Below are 18,746 nucleotides of genomic sequence, written 5' to 3'. Positions count from 1 at the left end.
ATGTATATAGCACACCTTCATGATCTTATAGTTGCCAAAAATTTCATTACCTTGATTCTTTTGTGTCTTATGTTGTGTTACTCCTTTTTAGTAGTCCTGAGTGGTTTAAACAATGGTTTTGATCTATGGGTGAGATTATAATATGATCATGTATTCAATATGGATTAACTTGTGATTTAAGCAAGTAGTAATATATAATAGAGACATCATGATATCTCATAAGTTTAAGACAATATGCCTTCTTAGGTGATCCTAAGTATTTATGATTGTGAAATCTATGAACAATAGTAATTTCTTTAGAAGAATTTGACAGATATCATTTGTGGGCAAGAGTGTATCAGTTGATCATAATATAAGTGTGTTGGGATAGAGCCGTGGAAAGCAAGACATGATGTTACAAATGGTTGGTTTATTAATAATTTATTTATTCATGTATCTAGTTCCTTTTATTATCCCATATGCATTAATTGATTATCCAAGTATATATGTTCATGTCACTTGCATTATATATGCCTTGGGTGCATCAGGTGTTGCATAAAGTGTTGGGATTGAGCCCCTAAAAGTAAGACATAATGTAACAAAATTAGACTTAATTATCCCTTTGCTATCTCTTTAGTGTATTAACAATATTGATTTGAGCATTCAACTCATGTCTCTTACATTGTACATGACTTGGGCGCATTAGGAGTTGTACAGAAGATACAAGTTATGGGTTCCTTGTAAGTAAATAAGTTGTATCTATTGGGATTGAGCCCCTAAAAGTAAGACATGATATAACAAAATTAGAATTAACCACCCCCTTACTATCCTTTTGGTGTATTGACATTGATTTGAACATTCAGCTCATGTCTCTTACATTGTACATGACTTGGGTGCATTAGGAGTTGCGCATAAGATATAAGTCATGGGTTCCTTGTAAGTAGATAAGTTGTCCACAATTGGTTCATAGATTTGGGCAATCCAATAGAGACTATAGTACACCACCTCCTAATCGGAGGGATGGTTTATCTTGGCCACTGGTAAGGGTTTCCCTTAGTGGGTGCACTATATGTGATGTATAATATATAGGACCTACGATGAATCATGATGGAAGGTTATCAATTTTCATAATTCACCAAACTACTATACTACATGGACTCTCAACCTTGAGAGGATATTGGACCTATGCTAAAATCAACAGGAAGCTTTAACTTATAGGTGAGACCCTAAAGTGGTCATATATCCCTATGGATTGGGTAATTATTCATGGAGGCCGGTGGCAACAAGTATTCTTAATAGAGACACCATGATATCTCATAGGATTAAAACAATGTGTCCCCTTGGGTGATTCAAAGGATATGTGATCATGAAATCTATGGCCATAGTAATTCATTTAGTAGAATTTGACATATGCTCCTTGAAGTTAGAATATGTCAATTGATCACATAATAAGTGAGATTTGTAACTCAAGGATTAGAAATGTAATCTTGATAGGTGATAGAACTACCTTGTTAGATTACGGACACCAGTTCATGGGGAGTTTGCATGCAGTGGATAGTAGGTCATGAACTCGAGCACTTGGCGTCTCATTGTAATATACATAGGGTACTGAAGTGCAATTGACTTTTTGTAGTGGGATGTTGAGTCAATTTCAAATTTTAATTATGAAGGAGCTAGTACTCCTATGGGTTCCAATGGTCCTCACGTTGAGCTCATATTCCTTGATGACACAGTTTTGAGGGTTGGATGAGTTATTAGTTTACTTTTGTGTATAAGGGCATTTTAGTAATTATGCAAGGTTGTACAAGGATAAGTAAATGGTATGTTTGGATTAGGCTAATTGATTAATTAGCGCCTTGTATTGTTAATTAATCAATTAAAAACCTTTTTGGGGGTAGATTAAGGGACCCAAGTCCATGGTGGACTTAAGTCACTTAAGCCTAGTAGGAAGCCTATAAATACCCCTTTAGGGGTTAAGGTTTCCAAGTCTTGCCATTCTCCCCTTCATTCGAGAGAGAGAACCCTAGCCTCTACCTTTGAGATCTCCACCATCTTAGTGCCTAAACACAAGGAAAAGTCATCGGGCGGAAGATCATGGTGTTTACGAGATCCATTATGACTTTGGAGTTATCTACAACTATTAGAACTAATTTAAGAACACTTAGATCAAATGTATGTGACTTTATTCTCTAGATCTATGTTTTCTATGGTATCCATATTGTTTTTTAATATCTATTTATCTATTGCGATAGATTTAAAGAGCCTAGGTTAGATTTACATGCACCTTACACGATCCAAGGCATGGGAACAAAATAATCTAGGGTTACCAACGATATCTATTTCCTTTTATGTGTTACTATTATTTTCTGCTCATCTCATTATATTCTAATGTGCTTCTACGTCTTCCCTTATCTATTATTCTTATTTATATTATTTATTTTATACCAACTAGTTACCAAAAAAATTTCAAAAACTAGGTGTCAAATCCCATTTTTTCATTTCTTCATATAAGGTAAACAACAACTTTCTCTCACTCTCTTATTTTCTTCCAACCATTTTTTTGTTGGTTGTTTATCACTGTATAATGTATACAGATTCATTTTTATGATATTTGAAAAATGGAGGACACGTGATCAATGAAAAATGATGAAGAATCCTTATTGAAGGAGTTGTTGCATAGATATTTTATGCCTTGAGAGGTATGTAGATTTTCTTATTATCATTGTTCAATTATGAATAGGTTGCTAATCTAAATTGTTATGTTGTTACTTATTTCACTTCAATAAGAGAACACATTTCTTATTTTTGATGATTTATTTTATTTTATTTTTAATTTATTCTCACCACAAATCTGACTCTTTATTTTAGGGAATCGGTTTTTTATATTGATTCTTCATGATTATTGTTTTGAGATCAATTTTTTATTTTGATTTTTCATGATTATTCTAGTTATGATATTTTTGGGGTACATTCATTTGGTTTATACCTTAATTGATTTTGGGGAAATTGTAATTGAAAAAAAATTGAAAATTTTCTAATTTCATTAATTCAATTAAACCCAACCTATTAGAAGATTCAAAATTTTCCTTTTTTATGAGAACAATCGGATGTGACATTAAGTAGCATTGAATCTAGAGATATTAGTTTTCTTGTTAAATTTATTATTATTATTATTATTACAAGATTATATATTTTGCTTGTGTTTATTTATTTATTTATTGTGATTTATTTTCATTATAAGTCATAGCAAGCAAGAAGACCAATGCACCTTTCTTGAAAAAACGAGGGAAAAACGTAGGTACACGATAGTGATTATATTTATTAATCTAATAATTTAAATTCATTTAGAACTTTGATTTATATAGACTTTATAGAAAAAAATGGGTGTTTGTAACATAGATTTTATTTTGCTTTTTTCCTTCTATTTTGTTTGAAGTTTTAGATGGATGAATTGATAAGTTATGTTTTATTTGGATATTTGTGAATGCCTATAGGCACTAGATAATCATTTTTAAAATTAATTTATTTTTACTATCTTTGGATGATTATAGAACACACAAAATTGTTTTTTTTTTTTTTTTTTGGGAAATTGGAAAAGCATTTTTTTAAAAATCTTTTTAGAGGGTGAGAGTGAAAAACCAAAGAAATATAGAGCATAAGATAATTACATTTATTTGGATAAAAATAATATATTTTTGTAAAATAATTATATCCATATGTATAATTACAAAATCATATTAATATTGAAATTTTAACTTCACTTAAATTTAAAATTAATATTTATCAAATACAAAATATTAATAATTGTAAAATTAATATTTAGAAAATATATAAAATTGAGATATAAAATTTTTTAAATCTAAAATGCAATTTCCAATTTTTTTTTTTTTAAAAAAAAGTACATGTAACACAACTATGAAAGATTTTTCAAATTAATAAAATTTGTATATACAAATTATTAGAAAAATTTATATTTCAAAGAAAAGGAATGTGGGTACTCTCTTTTACTATATCTTTTATATTGTTTAAAATATATAATATATAATCCTCTCATTCTATTTCCTAAGTTAAAGATGTTGCTTGACTTGGTCAATGATTGATTAAGTGTTTGAAAACAACAAAAATTCTACAAAACTCTCTTCTTATTTTTTTAGGCAAATGTTTTCTCTATTTATATCTATAAATAGAATTATAAATAATAATCGATTTTAAATTAAAATATCTATAAATAGAATTATGGATAAAGATAAATTGATTTTAAATTTAAGTAATTGATTTTAAATTCAAATAATTATTGAATAAGTTACTCACACACTTTTGATTAGTTTTTTAAATTCTATATAAGAAAATCATCTGTCTCTATTATTATTTTTTTCTTCCTCAAATAATTTCTCCTTTTCTTTTCTTCTTTGAATGATTTCTATAATAATTTCTCTATTTATGGAGAAAGGTAGATAGACTTCAAAGTTAAGATGATTAATGGAATTTAAAATTTATTTATTTTTTAAATTTTAGATTTAGCTATTTTCTAATTGTAGTATTACACAATATTTTTGTATTTACCATTTCCACTTCCATACATAACTTTCATGTAGGTTGGGATTGAAGTATATATTTTTTGTTTTAATTTGACAACAAAAATTCCATTTAAATAGGATTATTATTTTAATTTTCTAAAATATTAGAAAATATTATGCCAAAGAAATCATATTTAAACATAGTGGAATTAATGGAAAACCCTAAGTGTGACTCCTCATAGGCTTATATGATAGTTTATTAAATAAAAAATAAAAAATTTCAATTAGAAATATTTATTTTAATTATGATTAATTTATATAATAAAAATAAATAAATAAATATTTTTATTTGATTCTAAAGTTTTTTATTATAAAATATTAATAATTATGAATTTATTATTTATTTATTAATACAAGAGTTACTCATTTCCTTTACTTACAATTTTGTATAAAAATGTTTCAAAAATTTTAGTTTATAACCGTGCAATATATGATGATGTGAACATATTCTCAAAATGGCTACCCTAAGGAATCCCTGAAACTTTTAATCTAAAGAGAGCTTAGGTGTTAGAGTTGATATGTTTATTGTAATTCTAACTATTTCTTCCATTATAGAATTGAATGGGAAAAATAAATGCATGCTCATACGATAAGAATGTTGGAAATAGTAATTTTTTACTTGTGGTCAAAATGACTAAACTGTTTTATTTGCAATTTTACATATTAGAATAATTGATATAGATTCTTTGATTGGTGTTACAAATAGTAATTTCTTAGGTATGATTTAATAACTTTAACTCTACGACATCCAATTATAAATTAGTCACTTTGATATTTATTAATTATAAAATTAATGAATTAATTTTAAATGCTTATTCAAACTTATTTCGTTTTTTTTTTTTGTACAGAAAAATTAATTAATTTACAAATAGATTTATAAAATATTTGTTGGTCTCTATTTTTAATTTTATTTAAAGTATATAAAATTAAATTTCTTTAAATCCTAATATATATATAAAAAATTGTAACGAAATGGTTTTTTAAAATTTTGTATTTGATATTTTATTAAATATTTTTTTGGTAGTGGTTACCTTCAATTTTATTTTGATTTTTTTTAAACATTTGGATTTGGATTTTTATGTTTAATCACATAGTTTCTTATTTACTAATAACTACAAATAATTATTAATACAACTAAAATTTATTTAAATATTTAATATTTTTTAGTGTTGGGTTATTTTTTATTTTATTTTGAAAATTTTTAAATGTGGCTCGGGTATGAAAAGATACGACAACTCATTAATAATTATTAAAAATATATTTTTTTTAAATATTCTATATGAGTTACTGTGGACCCCGCATTTCGGCTCATATGCGTTTCCCACTCGAATGACGAGCTCGATTTTATTTGAAAAATTGATTTTATTTATTGTTTGAAAAATGAGCCACTTATTTTTGTTTTATTTTTAAAGGGTAAACAAAATAAGAAATAAAAACCCTAAGTGTGACTCCTTGTTTTGGAAAAGGTGGTCTGTGAAAAACCGGATCGGGTTCGGGGGTCAAGTTACTTATCGGGAAGGTACGGTAAAGACTGTAGCACCCCTCTAAGTCCCTAAAAACGGGTCTTTACTAATAAAATGAAGCAATCGTGGCATCTAATAAGAAAATCAATGAACACTCAAATCGATCATGCACAATATGAGAAGCAAAACATGTATAAAGAATGAGCAAAATATGAATAGAGGCGTACCTGAGCGGCAATCACGAATGCGCTATCATGAAACATGGTTAGTGAACAATAAACAGATATAATTAAGCGCATATCAAGGAACAGAGTAAACCAATCATGCATGGCAAATAAATAAATAAATCAATCAATCAATTATAAAATCATGTATGTGGGGCCCCCACCAAAGCCCGTTTATCTTAGCATGAATTAATTCCATAAATTCCATTATTCGGAATTACGGAATTAATTCTTGCTTATTTCAAAACAATTTTTAAAAAACAGAAGAGATATGAAAATGGCTTGCCAGGAAGAAAAGTGGTAGCAAAATTTTATTGGAAAAATAGATTTTTGGAATCTAAGAAAAAAAAACTAAAGATGAAAAATGGACGAGTTTGAAATTATTTTAAAACAAACTAAAATCTAGAAAATTATTTGAAGAATGGGATTTAAAAGAATATTTTTCAAAATTAGAGATGGTGAAATGGGAAATGGCACTGTGGCCCAAAGGTGGCCATGCACCATGCGGAGAATAGAGCCATTCTGGAGGATAACTCATGCTACTGCTTCTTATTTCAATGTAGGGAACCCGATTTGAAAGGCTAGGTCAATTTCAGAACTTGCAGTCTTCCAGCTTCTTGACCACTTCTGAAATTTTGGGGCCATGAGCGGGCAAGTGTAGAGTAGATAATTGAGTCACTTCCCTGGTATCATCACTCTTCGCTTCCTTCTGTCTTGAAGCCTTCCAATTAGCAGCCAAGGATCCCTCCTAAGTGAATCTGGAATTGAGATTTGCCAAGCAATCCTGCAATAGGAGTAACGTCACCGGTTCCCCAAGTAACTGTTTGGCAATAAAAGTCGCTCTCATTCAAACAAGTCATGCGCCGGAAGTATGTGAGGGCAGAACGGAGCTATGTGAAGGCTATTGAGCATTGGTTATTCAGTTTTGAACAAGCCCGGTTTGCTGGGGGAACAAGGCGACGACCCCGAAAATAAAGAACATGAGAAGCATCTCAGAGTGCTCAAAGTCATTCGTGTGAGATGGGTTCAAGACCCCATTCACAAAGAACTTGAGATGAGTTGAATACAAAAACTCTATGCACATATCAATAAAAGCTCCGATTGCCACCACATAAAGCTCCAAGTATCTAAGCCTTCCATCAAAACCAGACACTGGGTTCAAAACCCGAACCTGAAACCCCTTTGGGTTCATCACAAATCTCACCACTACGTTGCATATGTGCCACAAACTCACTGCTAGAAACAGCGTTCCTGGCAGAACATGCTCCATGAATGAACCCATCCCTTTTCAATCCAAAATCAAATCAGAGTAACAATTGATCTCTCCAACCAGTTTTTCCTATTTCAACAATATCTTCCGCAGCATCAAGAAGAATTTGGAGATATATCAGCAGCCATGGATGAGAATATCCGTGACTAAGACCAACTCGGTCAACAAAGGACACCCACAATTCTTTATATGGATCCCCTTAATATGCTTGATTGTCAGCGGTCTTTCTCAAACATTCATAATCAAATTTAGTAATATTCAGAGGAACCCGTTTCCCTTCAGTCATCTCTTTCTGCAAATGGCATATGAGTAATATCGCGAACCTCACGGAGATCTATTAACTTCTGAGGTTGCTGAACCAATTTACTGATTGACTCATCAGTTCTAGGAACAACAATTGCAATACGAGAACGCCCCTCCATTTCAATTCAACTCTCAGAGCATCATGCTTGAGAGTGGTGAAGCCGTTTGGGTACACTGCCACAGTCGCTATTTCCACTCACGTACGGACATGCAATGGACGTGCCAGAAATTATATTAAAATCAACTTGTCTCTCGTCGATGTCTAAACCAGTTGGAGAACGCTGCGACTTTGGGCGCCGAGGTGAAGTTCCGATCACAAATGACGGCTTTTCCAAGCACTTGAGAAGGATTGGGTTTTCCGATGAAGCGGAATCTGCCTCCACAGTCACCAGCGTAAACTAATGGGGAGATTAGTGTCCTTTAGAGGATCGCCGAAGTACATAGACACACCACCGAAGATTCTCCCGTCGCCAAGAACCACATCCGCCGGAAAACTTCTTGTCAATCGTCGGGACACCATCAGTTAAAATCCATGGCGCGACACTCACCACGGTGAGCAGATCGGGCCCAGAATTCCCTGCGGAACACGATACAAGGACACGCCTGACTGGATGCCAGCCGCGTGTTGATGTATCGAGCATGGGAAGCGTGACGGCAGATCAGGAACAGCCGAAGCTGATCGTGAGGCTTAAGCTAGGAGAGACACTCGTCGCAATCGCCAGCGGAGGATGAGTTTCGACCCCTGACAGAGCCGAAAGTAAAGAGAGGCAGAGAAACGATCAGCGTCAAGTCTTCCGGCGACACGCGTAGACTAGAGAAGCGGTGGTTAGAGTCGATAACTGAGGGCACGACGTAGTCAAAGTGGAGGCGCTTCGCCGCCAGCGTCATTCGATGACGGCTTTGCTTGCTTTATTTCTTTCTCAATTCCTCAGTCAACCCACTTTTTTACCATGTAAAACCTATGGCCTCCATAGTTCCAGCCTGTGCTTCTTATGTTTGCAAAGAAATGCCGAGCTTCTTAGGCCTAAGAGTACTGGGTGAACTCCTTCTTAGTGAAAACAATTCAGAAAACCCATGAATTCATCTCTTGTTCCTTTGCTTCGTTTCAATTTCTCTAGTTCAGCAGCTCTATCTCCCTGTTTGCCTGCCTCTCTAGCTACAAACTTCCCTTACTCTTGTTGTTCTCTTTCTCCTCCAGAAAGGATCCCCTCTCTACAGCCCACTAACCTCTGCCACACGGATCACTGGCAATAATGGTATCCCCGGTGTAGACCACTCTCTGTTCATATGCTCAAACACTGATCTACCAAGCCCTTAGTAGCCTTTACAGGATAAACGGATTCAAGGAGTCCAAATCCCTCACTGTCTCGTCATCCCATAGCCTCACTCCCCATTACGGCTTCATATCCAAGAAAGTCCAAACATGAAGAGCAGAGAGAAAAGTAGCAAAAACAGAGCCATGGAGGAAGAAAAATGAGATGAAGCATTAAGAACTATGCTTCACCTCTTCATTAGTGGGTTTGCAGATGGGTGAATTAAAAGGTCTTTTTCTTTCTTTAAAATGCTACAAATAAGGTAAAAATGGAGTTAAATCAATTTTCAGCCATAAACAGAAGCAAAAGGGGAGCAGTCAACCATGAAGAACAGAGTATAACCCATCCAAAGATCAGCAACAATGCATCTCAACAACAATATATGAAGAGAAAAAGAAAGAACAAGAACACAGTGGAAAACTTACCCCTGAAAAAGAACCTGGAGGCCCTTTTCTTCTGGTTCTTGGTAACCTCCTCTACCCAAAACCGTCTCCTCTGATTTCTCTGTTTTTCTTCCTAGTGTTTTTCCTCTCCGCTCTCTCTGTCAAACTCCCCTCTGTAACCAGCCTGGAGACCCTAGTTCTCTCCCCAGCTCTGAATATCCAGCTTGCTCCTCAAGAATGTCTCTCCAAACTCTCCAAAAACTTACCTCTCTGCAACTCTCCTCCCTGTAACCAGCCTAGAGACCCTAGTTCCCTCCCAAACTCTCCCCGAATCTCTCTCACCTCTCCAGAACTCTCTGCCCCCTGTCTGATTTTTTTTCTTTCTTTTCTCTCTAGTGTTTTCTTTCTTAGTCACCAGCCTGCCCCCCTCCCTAAGCAAAGGATCCCCTCAAAATATCTCCAGGCAGCACGTCCAAAAAAGCAACCTCCTCTCCTGCAGCTAACGGCCTCTGCAGATTCTTTGGAATCTTCTTGCTACGTGTCGACCTCTCATTGGTCCTCCAATTCCACTACTCTGATTCCCAGCAGCCAACTAGAAATCAACACATGGCCTTATGGAATTGTGACACTTGGCAAAACAGACTGCATGAAAACCGAGCCCCATATGGGGGTCTACAGTTACATAATAAATTTCAATTTAAAAAATGTAATTGAAACAAACAGAAAACTAAAAGTCTAGTTGATTAAAATCAATTTAAATGATATGATTCAATATTTATAAAGAAAAAAAATAATTAAATTATACAAAATTTAAAATAATTTACTTAGAGAAACTAAAGGATAATCTTATACCATTATAATACACTACACTATATTATATATTAATATAATAAACTATTATAGGATAATATATTTGATACATTTATTTATAAATATTATTTATTGATGAATATCATATTTTTAATAATTTAATAGATTAATATATAAGATTATTTTAATTAATTTAAAATTATTTAAAGGAAATAATTTATTATTAAATCATTTTTTTAATAATGAATATATAAAAATAAAATTTATCTAAATTATCTCATTTATGGTAAAAAAAATTCATAAAAGTTTTCATTATTTAAAATAATAAAATAAAATTTTCATCATCACTAATTACCTTTTGAAGCATTATCTTGAATATTATCTATCCTATCAAATTAAAAGTATATGTTTAAATAAGATTATAAATTTAAGTATATAGTAATTTGAATAGGAAAATGTAATTTAATAGATTCCTTTTTACATATAAAAGTTGGATTAAATCATGTACATCATGTTTAAAATTTATGCCATCACTTTTTATTGAAGGCTTTTTTTATTGAATAAATTAATTAAAATGAATTAATATATTGCTTATTTTTAAAGAATTAGAATTTGAAAAAATTAGAAAGTCTATTGTAATATCAATATTATTCATCTCAAGAAGTTATAATGAAAATTAAATTTTAACCCTATTTGTTTTTATTTTTTATTTTTCTAAATAAGAATTTTTTTTTGATTCACATTTGTCTTTTCAGTTGATACTTTATCTAAATCATTTTAGATAAATAAATTTTGACTTAAAAGAATTTATTTTGAAGTAATGATGGGTAGAAATTTTTGAAGGACTATAAATAAATTTTGAGTTAAAAGAATTTATTTGAAGTAATGATAGGTAGAAATTTCTGAATTACTAGAAAAATAAATTTAGATGTAAGTTTTAACTTTTATCCAATTTAATAAGTTCAAAAGGAAAAAAAAATCAACATTACTCAAACATCGCTCACGTGCACCACATGTGTTGTAGCTTTTATGCCTTCTTTTATCTATTACTCTTATTTTTTGCTCATATCATTAAATTCTAATATGTTGTTACATCTTCCCTTATCTATCATTCTTATTTATATTACTTATTTCATACCAACCAATTACCAGAAAAATTTCATACACTAGGTATTAGATCTCATCTTTTCATCTCTTCATATCAGGTAGACAATAACCCTCTTTCATTCTCTTATTTTCTTCCAACTATTTTTTTGTTGGTTGTTTATTGCTGTAAAATGCATATAGATTTATTTGTATGATATTTGAAAAATGGAGGACATGCGATCAATAGATTCATTTTTATGATATTTAAAAATTAAAGGATATGCGATCAATGAAAAAAGATGAAGAATCCTCACCGAAGGATTTGTTGTATAGATATTTTATGCCTTGAGAGGTATGTAGATTTTCTTCTTACAATTGTTTAATTATGAATAAGTTGCTAATCTAAATTGTTATTCTTTTACTTATTTCATTACAACAAGAGGAGACATTTCTTATTTTTGATGATTTGTTATTTGTTATTTTATTTTTATAATTTATTCTCGCCACATATCTAATTCTCTTTTCTAGGGAATCAATTTTTTTTTTTTTATTATATTGATTCTTCATGATTATTGTTTTGAGATTAATTTTTTATATTGATTTTTCATGATTATTATAGATCTGATATTTTTTGGGTCCATTCATTTGGTTTATGCTTTAATTTTTTTATAAGGAAATTGTAATTGAGAAAAATGAAAAATTTCTAATCTTCGTTAATTCAATTAAACTCAACTTGTTATAAGATTCAAAATTTTCCTCTTTTTGAGAAGTATCGAATGTAACATTATGTAGCATTGGATCTAGAGATATTAGTTTTCTTGTTAATTTATGATTATTATTATTATTATTATTATTATTATTTTGCAAGAATATATACTTTGCTTATGTTTATTTTTATTTTTTATTTTTTATTTTTGTGATTTATTAAAGGAGACAACATATTAATAGAAAAAGAAATTAAGAAAAAAACAAGTCTATCTATATGATAGAAATAACATTAAGGAAAATTAACAAACTTAGAAGGTAGAATATTTTTCAACTGCAATTTAACATACTAATACAATAACCATTTGATGCTAGAGAGCCAAGGAAAAAAAAAAGACAAAATAAAATACGTATAAAAAAAACAAAATACATATGATGGTAGAGACTCTAGAAAACAAGGAAAAAAATAAACACTCGTAGTGATAAAAAAATTGTATTTACAAATGAAAAATACGAGTAGAGTTTTTCTTGCACGAAACAGAAAAAGACACAACAGTCACAAGTATAATTGAGTTTGAAAAAGAAATATAAATAATGGTCTCAAATGAGGAAAATGGTAGAGTCACTATGGATGTGAAATGAATCGATGTCAGCATACAAGGGGAATGAATGGATATAAATGGGTATAAATTCAAAAATCATTATGAATATGGAATGAACCAATGTCAACATGCATCAAAGGGAATGAATAAGGTTTTTTAGGGTTTTTTTTTTTTTTTTTTATTGATAGGGAAATATAAAATAAATTGATAATGATTCCTTGTCTTTGGCGGATGGGACATGAAGGGAATAGATGAGGTTTTTTAAGTTTTTATTTTTTGAATGAGAAATATAAATTGGTAATTGGATAAAGTAAAAAGGGAATTGAATGAGAAATGAATCGTATGAACTAAAAAGTCTTTAGATGGGTGAACGCATATAAAGGGAATGAATCAATATGAATGGGTATGTACGAAAGGTCATATAAAGGAAATGAAGGCGTATGCATGAAAGTCACTATGAGAAATGAAATGATGTGAAAAAAAAACATTTTTTTAATAATAGACTTTTTTTTAAAGAAAAATATAAAATAAATACATAATGACTCTTAATATTTATTTTGATTAATAAATAGTGATAAAAAAATCAATTTGATTTGATATAACACTAAATACTTTGAATTAGTATAATAATAAATACATGATACATGAACAATTTATTAAATTTTTTTAGCGAAAAACTTATATCATCCTAAAATATTAATTTTTTAAAACAATAATATATTATTATCATAGGAATTGAATACACATTAAAGAAAAATTCCAGTTTAAAATTTGGATTTGAAAAAACAAGTTAATTCAAAACAATTTTTTTTGTATTTATTTAATTTTTATCTAAATTTCTTTTTTATTGAATAAATTAAGAATGAAAACTTAAATTATGATAAGTTATACGTTAGAATCTTCTTCTACAATCTATCTTTATTATAAAATTATCACTGAGGAAACCAAAAAGAAAAAGTTGGAATCTTCTTCTACAATTCAACATACTATTACCTTAATAAATTTTGAATTAAAAGAATTTATTTGAAATAATGATAAGTAGAAAATTTTGGAAGACTATAAATAGATTTTGACCTAAAAGAATTTACTTGAAGTAATGATAGGTAGAAAATGTCGGATGACTATAAATAAATTTTAACTTTAAAATAATTTATTTGAAGTAATGATAGGTAGAAAATTTTGGATGACTATAAATATATTTTGAGTTAAAAGAATTTATTTAAAATAATGATAGGCAGGAAATTCTTGATGACTATAAATAAATTTTGAGTTAAAAGAATTTAATTGAAATAATGATAGGTAGAAAATTTCGGATGATTATAAATAAATTTGAACTTAATATAATTTATTTGAAGTAATGATAGGTAGAAAATATTGGATGAGTATAAATAAATTTTGTGTTAAAAAAATTTATTTGAAGTAATGATAGATAGAAAATTCTAGATGACTATAAATAAGTTTTAAGTTAAAAGAATTTATTTGAATTAATGATAGGTAGAGAATTCTGAATGACTATAAATAAATTTTAAGTTAAAAGAATTTATTTGAAGTAATGATAGGACTATAAATAAATTTTGAGTTAAAAGAATTTATTTGAAGTAATGATAGGTAGAAAATTTTGGATGATTATAAATATAAATTCATATGTGAGTTTCAACTTTTATCCAATGTAATAAATTCAAAAAACAAAAACTTTTTAAAATATTAAATTATTAATATTTTATGAATTTGACTAAGAAAAAAAAAATTATATAACTATACAAAAATAAATACAAGTATCGTGTGAATAAGAGTTTAATAAATTATGAAATCAACATTACTCAAACATCGCTCATGTGCACCGTATGTGTTGTACTATTGTTGCAGGAACTGCATGACTTTACTGGCTATTGTTCCAACAAAGAAGTGGTTCATATACCAACTAGATGTGAAAAATGCCTTCCTACATGGAGAAACAATAAGGAAGTATATTTTGACTTTCATTGAGAACTTATATGCGAGATGTGATGCCATTGGTTGCAAAAGGAATGACTAAGCTAGGCAACAAAAAGGATTATGTTCCAATGCATGTAGAGAAAGAGAAGATACTCATTACTGAGTTTAAATAATTGTATTGAATAAAGTTTGTATTTTTAATCCCAATTAGTTTGATTTCAATTCATTTTTAATCTAAATGCATTAGTTGATTTTAATTCTTAAGTTTAAATAATTGTATTGAATAAAGTTTGTATTTTTAATCCCAATTAGTTTGATTTCAATTCATTTTTAATTTAAATGCATTAGTTGATCTTAATTCTTTGTTTTAAATAATCACGTTAAATAAAGTTTGTATTTTTAATCCCAATTAATTTGATTTCAATTCTTTTTTTAGTTTAAATGTATTTTGTTGATCTTAATTCTTTAGTTTTAAATAATCACGTTAAATAAAGCTTGTATTTTTAATCCCAATTAATTTGATTTCAATTCGTTTTTTAGTTTAAATATATTTTGTTGATCTTAATTCTTGACTTTTAATAATCACGTTAAATAAAGTTTGTGTTTTTAATCTCAATTAGTTTGATTTCAATTCGTTTTTAGTTTAAATACATTTTGTTGATCTTAATTCTTAAGTTTAAATAATCATATCGAATAAATTTTGTATTTTTAATCCCAATTAATTTGATTTTAATTTGTTTTTAGTTTAAATGTATTTTGTTGATTTTAATTCTTTACTTTAAATAATCACGTTAAATAAAGTTTGTGTTTTTAATCTCAATTAGTTTGATTTCAATTCGTTTTTAGTTTAAATGCATTAGTTGATCTTAATTCTTAAGTTTAAATAATTATGTTAGATAAAGTTCATGTTTTTAATCCCAAAATAGTTTATTTTTAATTTATTTGTTAGTTTAAATATGTATGTGATTTTAATTTATTAGTTTAAATAATCATGTTAGATAAAGTTTATATTTTTTTTATTCTAAATTAGTTCAGTTTTAACCTATCTTTTAGTTTAAGTATATTTGTGATTTTAATTCATTAGTTTAAATAATCTTGTTAGATAAAGTTCATATTTGAAATTCCGATTTAGTTTAGCTTTTATTTATTTTTAATTTGGATGTGTTTGTAATTGTAATTTAGTAGTTTAATTAATCTTATTAAATAAAGTTCATGTTTTTAATTACAATTTAATTTAGTTTTAATTTGTTCTTCACTTGTATGTGTTTGTGATTTGAATACATTAGTTTAATTAATCCCGTTAGATAAAGTTTAATCTTGATTTAATTTATTTTTTTAGTCTAGAGGCATTTATGTGTTTAGTTAATCTTATGTTAATTATGGATTGTTATTCTCAATTTATGCGCTTCTTGAATCCTTGTTGCTAATTCTTGATGGATATTTCATTAGCTTATTTGATCTAAATATTAATAATTTATTGCTTTGATAGTTTCCTTTTTGTTCAAAGGCCATTGGAAAATCATGAAGATTGACCTCTACCATCACCATTATCATTTTTGTTAATTACTAAAAAAATTTTACTTTGAGGTTTCATTTTTGTTTTGTTGGGTATTTTATTTCTTATATTTTATTTTTTTCAAATTAATTCCTTTTATTTTAAAATAAAATACTTTTCTCAAAAAAAATCATTTTAAAAATCTATTTCAAAAACTCATTTAGAGTCCTCAGGATCAAAATCTCTTTTTTTTTTTTTATTATTTAAAAATAATATGCAACCATATCTTGTTCGGTTTGCATCCTTCTCGATTTTCAACAAAAATTTTGGTTTTGAACAAAAACACGAATCAAAGCTTGTGGTCCCAAATAATGGGATGATTCTGGGCTAAATTCGTGTATATCAATTGGGGAATTGGTGAAACCCCAACATAAGAAAATCTTTTCAAAAATTATTTTTGTTGCCATTTTTGTCACTTGTTGAAATTATGTCTATCTTTTTTAGGAATTGTATATAAGATGTGTGTGATAATTAATGTTTTCATATACTTTGATAATTTTTGTTATGCTAATTAGATAACAAGCATGCTAGGGTTTCTTTATTTTATTATTATCTAATCCCTCATGTCTTATGGGAGCGCATTGTAAGTTATTTATGCTATCCAGGTACGCCCCCCCTATCGCCTACTTTCTAAATTTTGTAAACAATCGTGTCACTATGAAGTATGCATATGTTTGATAATCCTTAGGTGTTTAGATGTATGTTTGATTCACTATGATTAAATACATGTTGTGTGTTATACTTCTATACTAACTCTGATGTTTTATGATAGCGCTTGAGAAGCGGTCTGGGTACGCATCCTAACCTTTCTTTTATGGCAATTTGATCTTGTTTAGCATGCAAATTTTTTGAAATCACCTAGCCTACTTAGGTATCCATAATTAACCGATTAATTGCCATATTCCCCTTAACTTAATTAGTAGAGACCTCTTTAGGGCTTAGAGGGGTGCTACCTCCTAGAGGTACCTTCCCAATAAGTAACCTGATCCCCGGACCAAGACTTGGGTTTTCAAAGACACGCTTTTCCAAAAATTATGGAGTCATTTTTTTTAGGGTTTTATTTCTTGTTTTATTTTCCCTTCAAAAATAAAAATAAAATAAGTGGCGACTCCAACTTTTTTTCAAAAAATCAAATTTTCACAAATAAATAAAAAGCGAGTCTCGCCGATCGAGTGGGGACGCACGTGAAAAATGCGGGTCCACAAGATCTTGTCACATGAATGCTTGATATCGAGATGTGCTTCCCTTGACATGATGGGTACAAGATTCTTTCGTTACACTTTGCTCACTCTATCAAGGACAATCTCAAAATCCAGAGAAAATGATTGAATTGAATGAAGCCTAGCCATTATTAGGCTCTATAAAAGTTGTTGGGAAACTCTCACTTTATGCTTGAAAAATTGCCTTTTCGGTGATCTACTTCACGAATGGAAGGGTGGAGCCAAGGAAGACAGTTGGATATTGAGAATTCAAAGAGAAAGATCTCCATAGGTAAATATTAAGCATTAAGTCCGCCTATCATAAGTATGAGTTAGGAGAGCGAGATAGATTATAATATCCAATGGTGATGAAAAAGTTTTCCTGCACACAAGAACCTTCTTTTTATATTGCAACTTTTTCCATTGACTTTTGTTAAGCCTTATCCCTACTTTCAAGTTTGAGGCTTGGATGCTTTGTTACAAAAGACGAACATCCCCATTCTAAAACATTCATATAAGGAGGATGAAAAGAGTCTATTTACCTTTAAAATATTCTGGAATGTATAATGACCTTATCTATTCATCTTTTTCTTAAAAGTAAAAAAGAGTTCCACATCTCTCTATGTCCTGGGGAACAAATTGCATAGGCATCTTATGACCCTATTTTGACAACCTTTAAACTCTAAAGTGGTTTAAGGGATTTTTCTAGAAATTCTATGGTTTGAATCATCCATAGAGGACTATCAACTATAAACCTGTCTTAGATTGAAGCATCATCCATGATCCACAGTGAGTTGCTCTTGCTTATTTTGGTTAAAATTGCTTTGAGGGTTTTCTATCTTAAAAAGAGAAGATGATGAAGCCAAAAGGGAATCTAGAACCTCTTTTTTGGATAGAAAAGAGGATGCACCTTAGATAACTTCTGAAGCACTTTTAAGCAACTTCCACTATATGAGGATGAAAACAATGTTTGCCCCAAAACCTTGACTAAAGAAACTAAAAAGTTATGCTTTTAAGGGACATGAAAGCCTTATTTTTGTTCAGAGGGAGAAGAGATTTAGATCCACCAAAGGGCTCTCATAATCCATTTCAAGAATAGATTGATATCATTATGCCTAAATAAGGTAGAAAGATTTATAATGGGCTAAGGATGAGCCCCACTTATATCAATGATCTTATGTCCAAATTGGGGTTCTATAAATTCCTCACAATGAGTGAATGAGAGAAAGATGGTGTTGGTTTGTAGTAGATTCAAAATCCTTTGATCTATTTAATGAGGAGGTTAAGAGGTGTCATAGTGGAACGATGCAGAGGCTTCTCAGCCTAAGTTAGATTTAGGGAT

General features: G+C 29.6%; 1 protein-coding gene across 1 annotated transcript; it reads right to left on the bottom strand.

The window, feature by feature from the left end:
• Positions 1-7,162: 7,162 nt before the first annotated feature.
• On the bottom strand, positions 7,163-7,525 carry LOC132252777 (uncharacterized). The gene has a single exon (XM_059733980.1). The coding sequence runs from the start codon at positions 7,523-7,525 to the stop codon at positions 7,163-7,165; it is 363 nt and encodes a 120-aa protein (XP_059589963.1).
• Between the last annotated feature and the right edge of the window lie 11,221 nt (positions 7,526-18,746).

Source organism: Vitis vinifera, chromosome 17 (assembly GCF_030704535.1).
Source record: "Vitis vinifera cultivar Pinot Noir 40024 chromosome 17, ASM3070453v1".
In the NCBI taxonomy this organism is placed as follows: domain Eukaryota; kingdom Viridiplantae; phylum Streptophyta; class Magnoliopsida; order Vitales; family Vitaceae; genus Vitis; species Vitis vinifera.
Note: the sequence above shows the minus strand (reverse complement) of the source record. Positions and strands in the feature narration are given on the sequence as shown.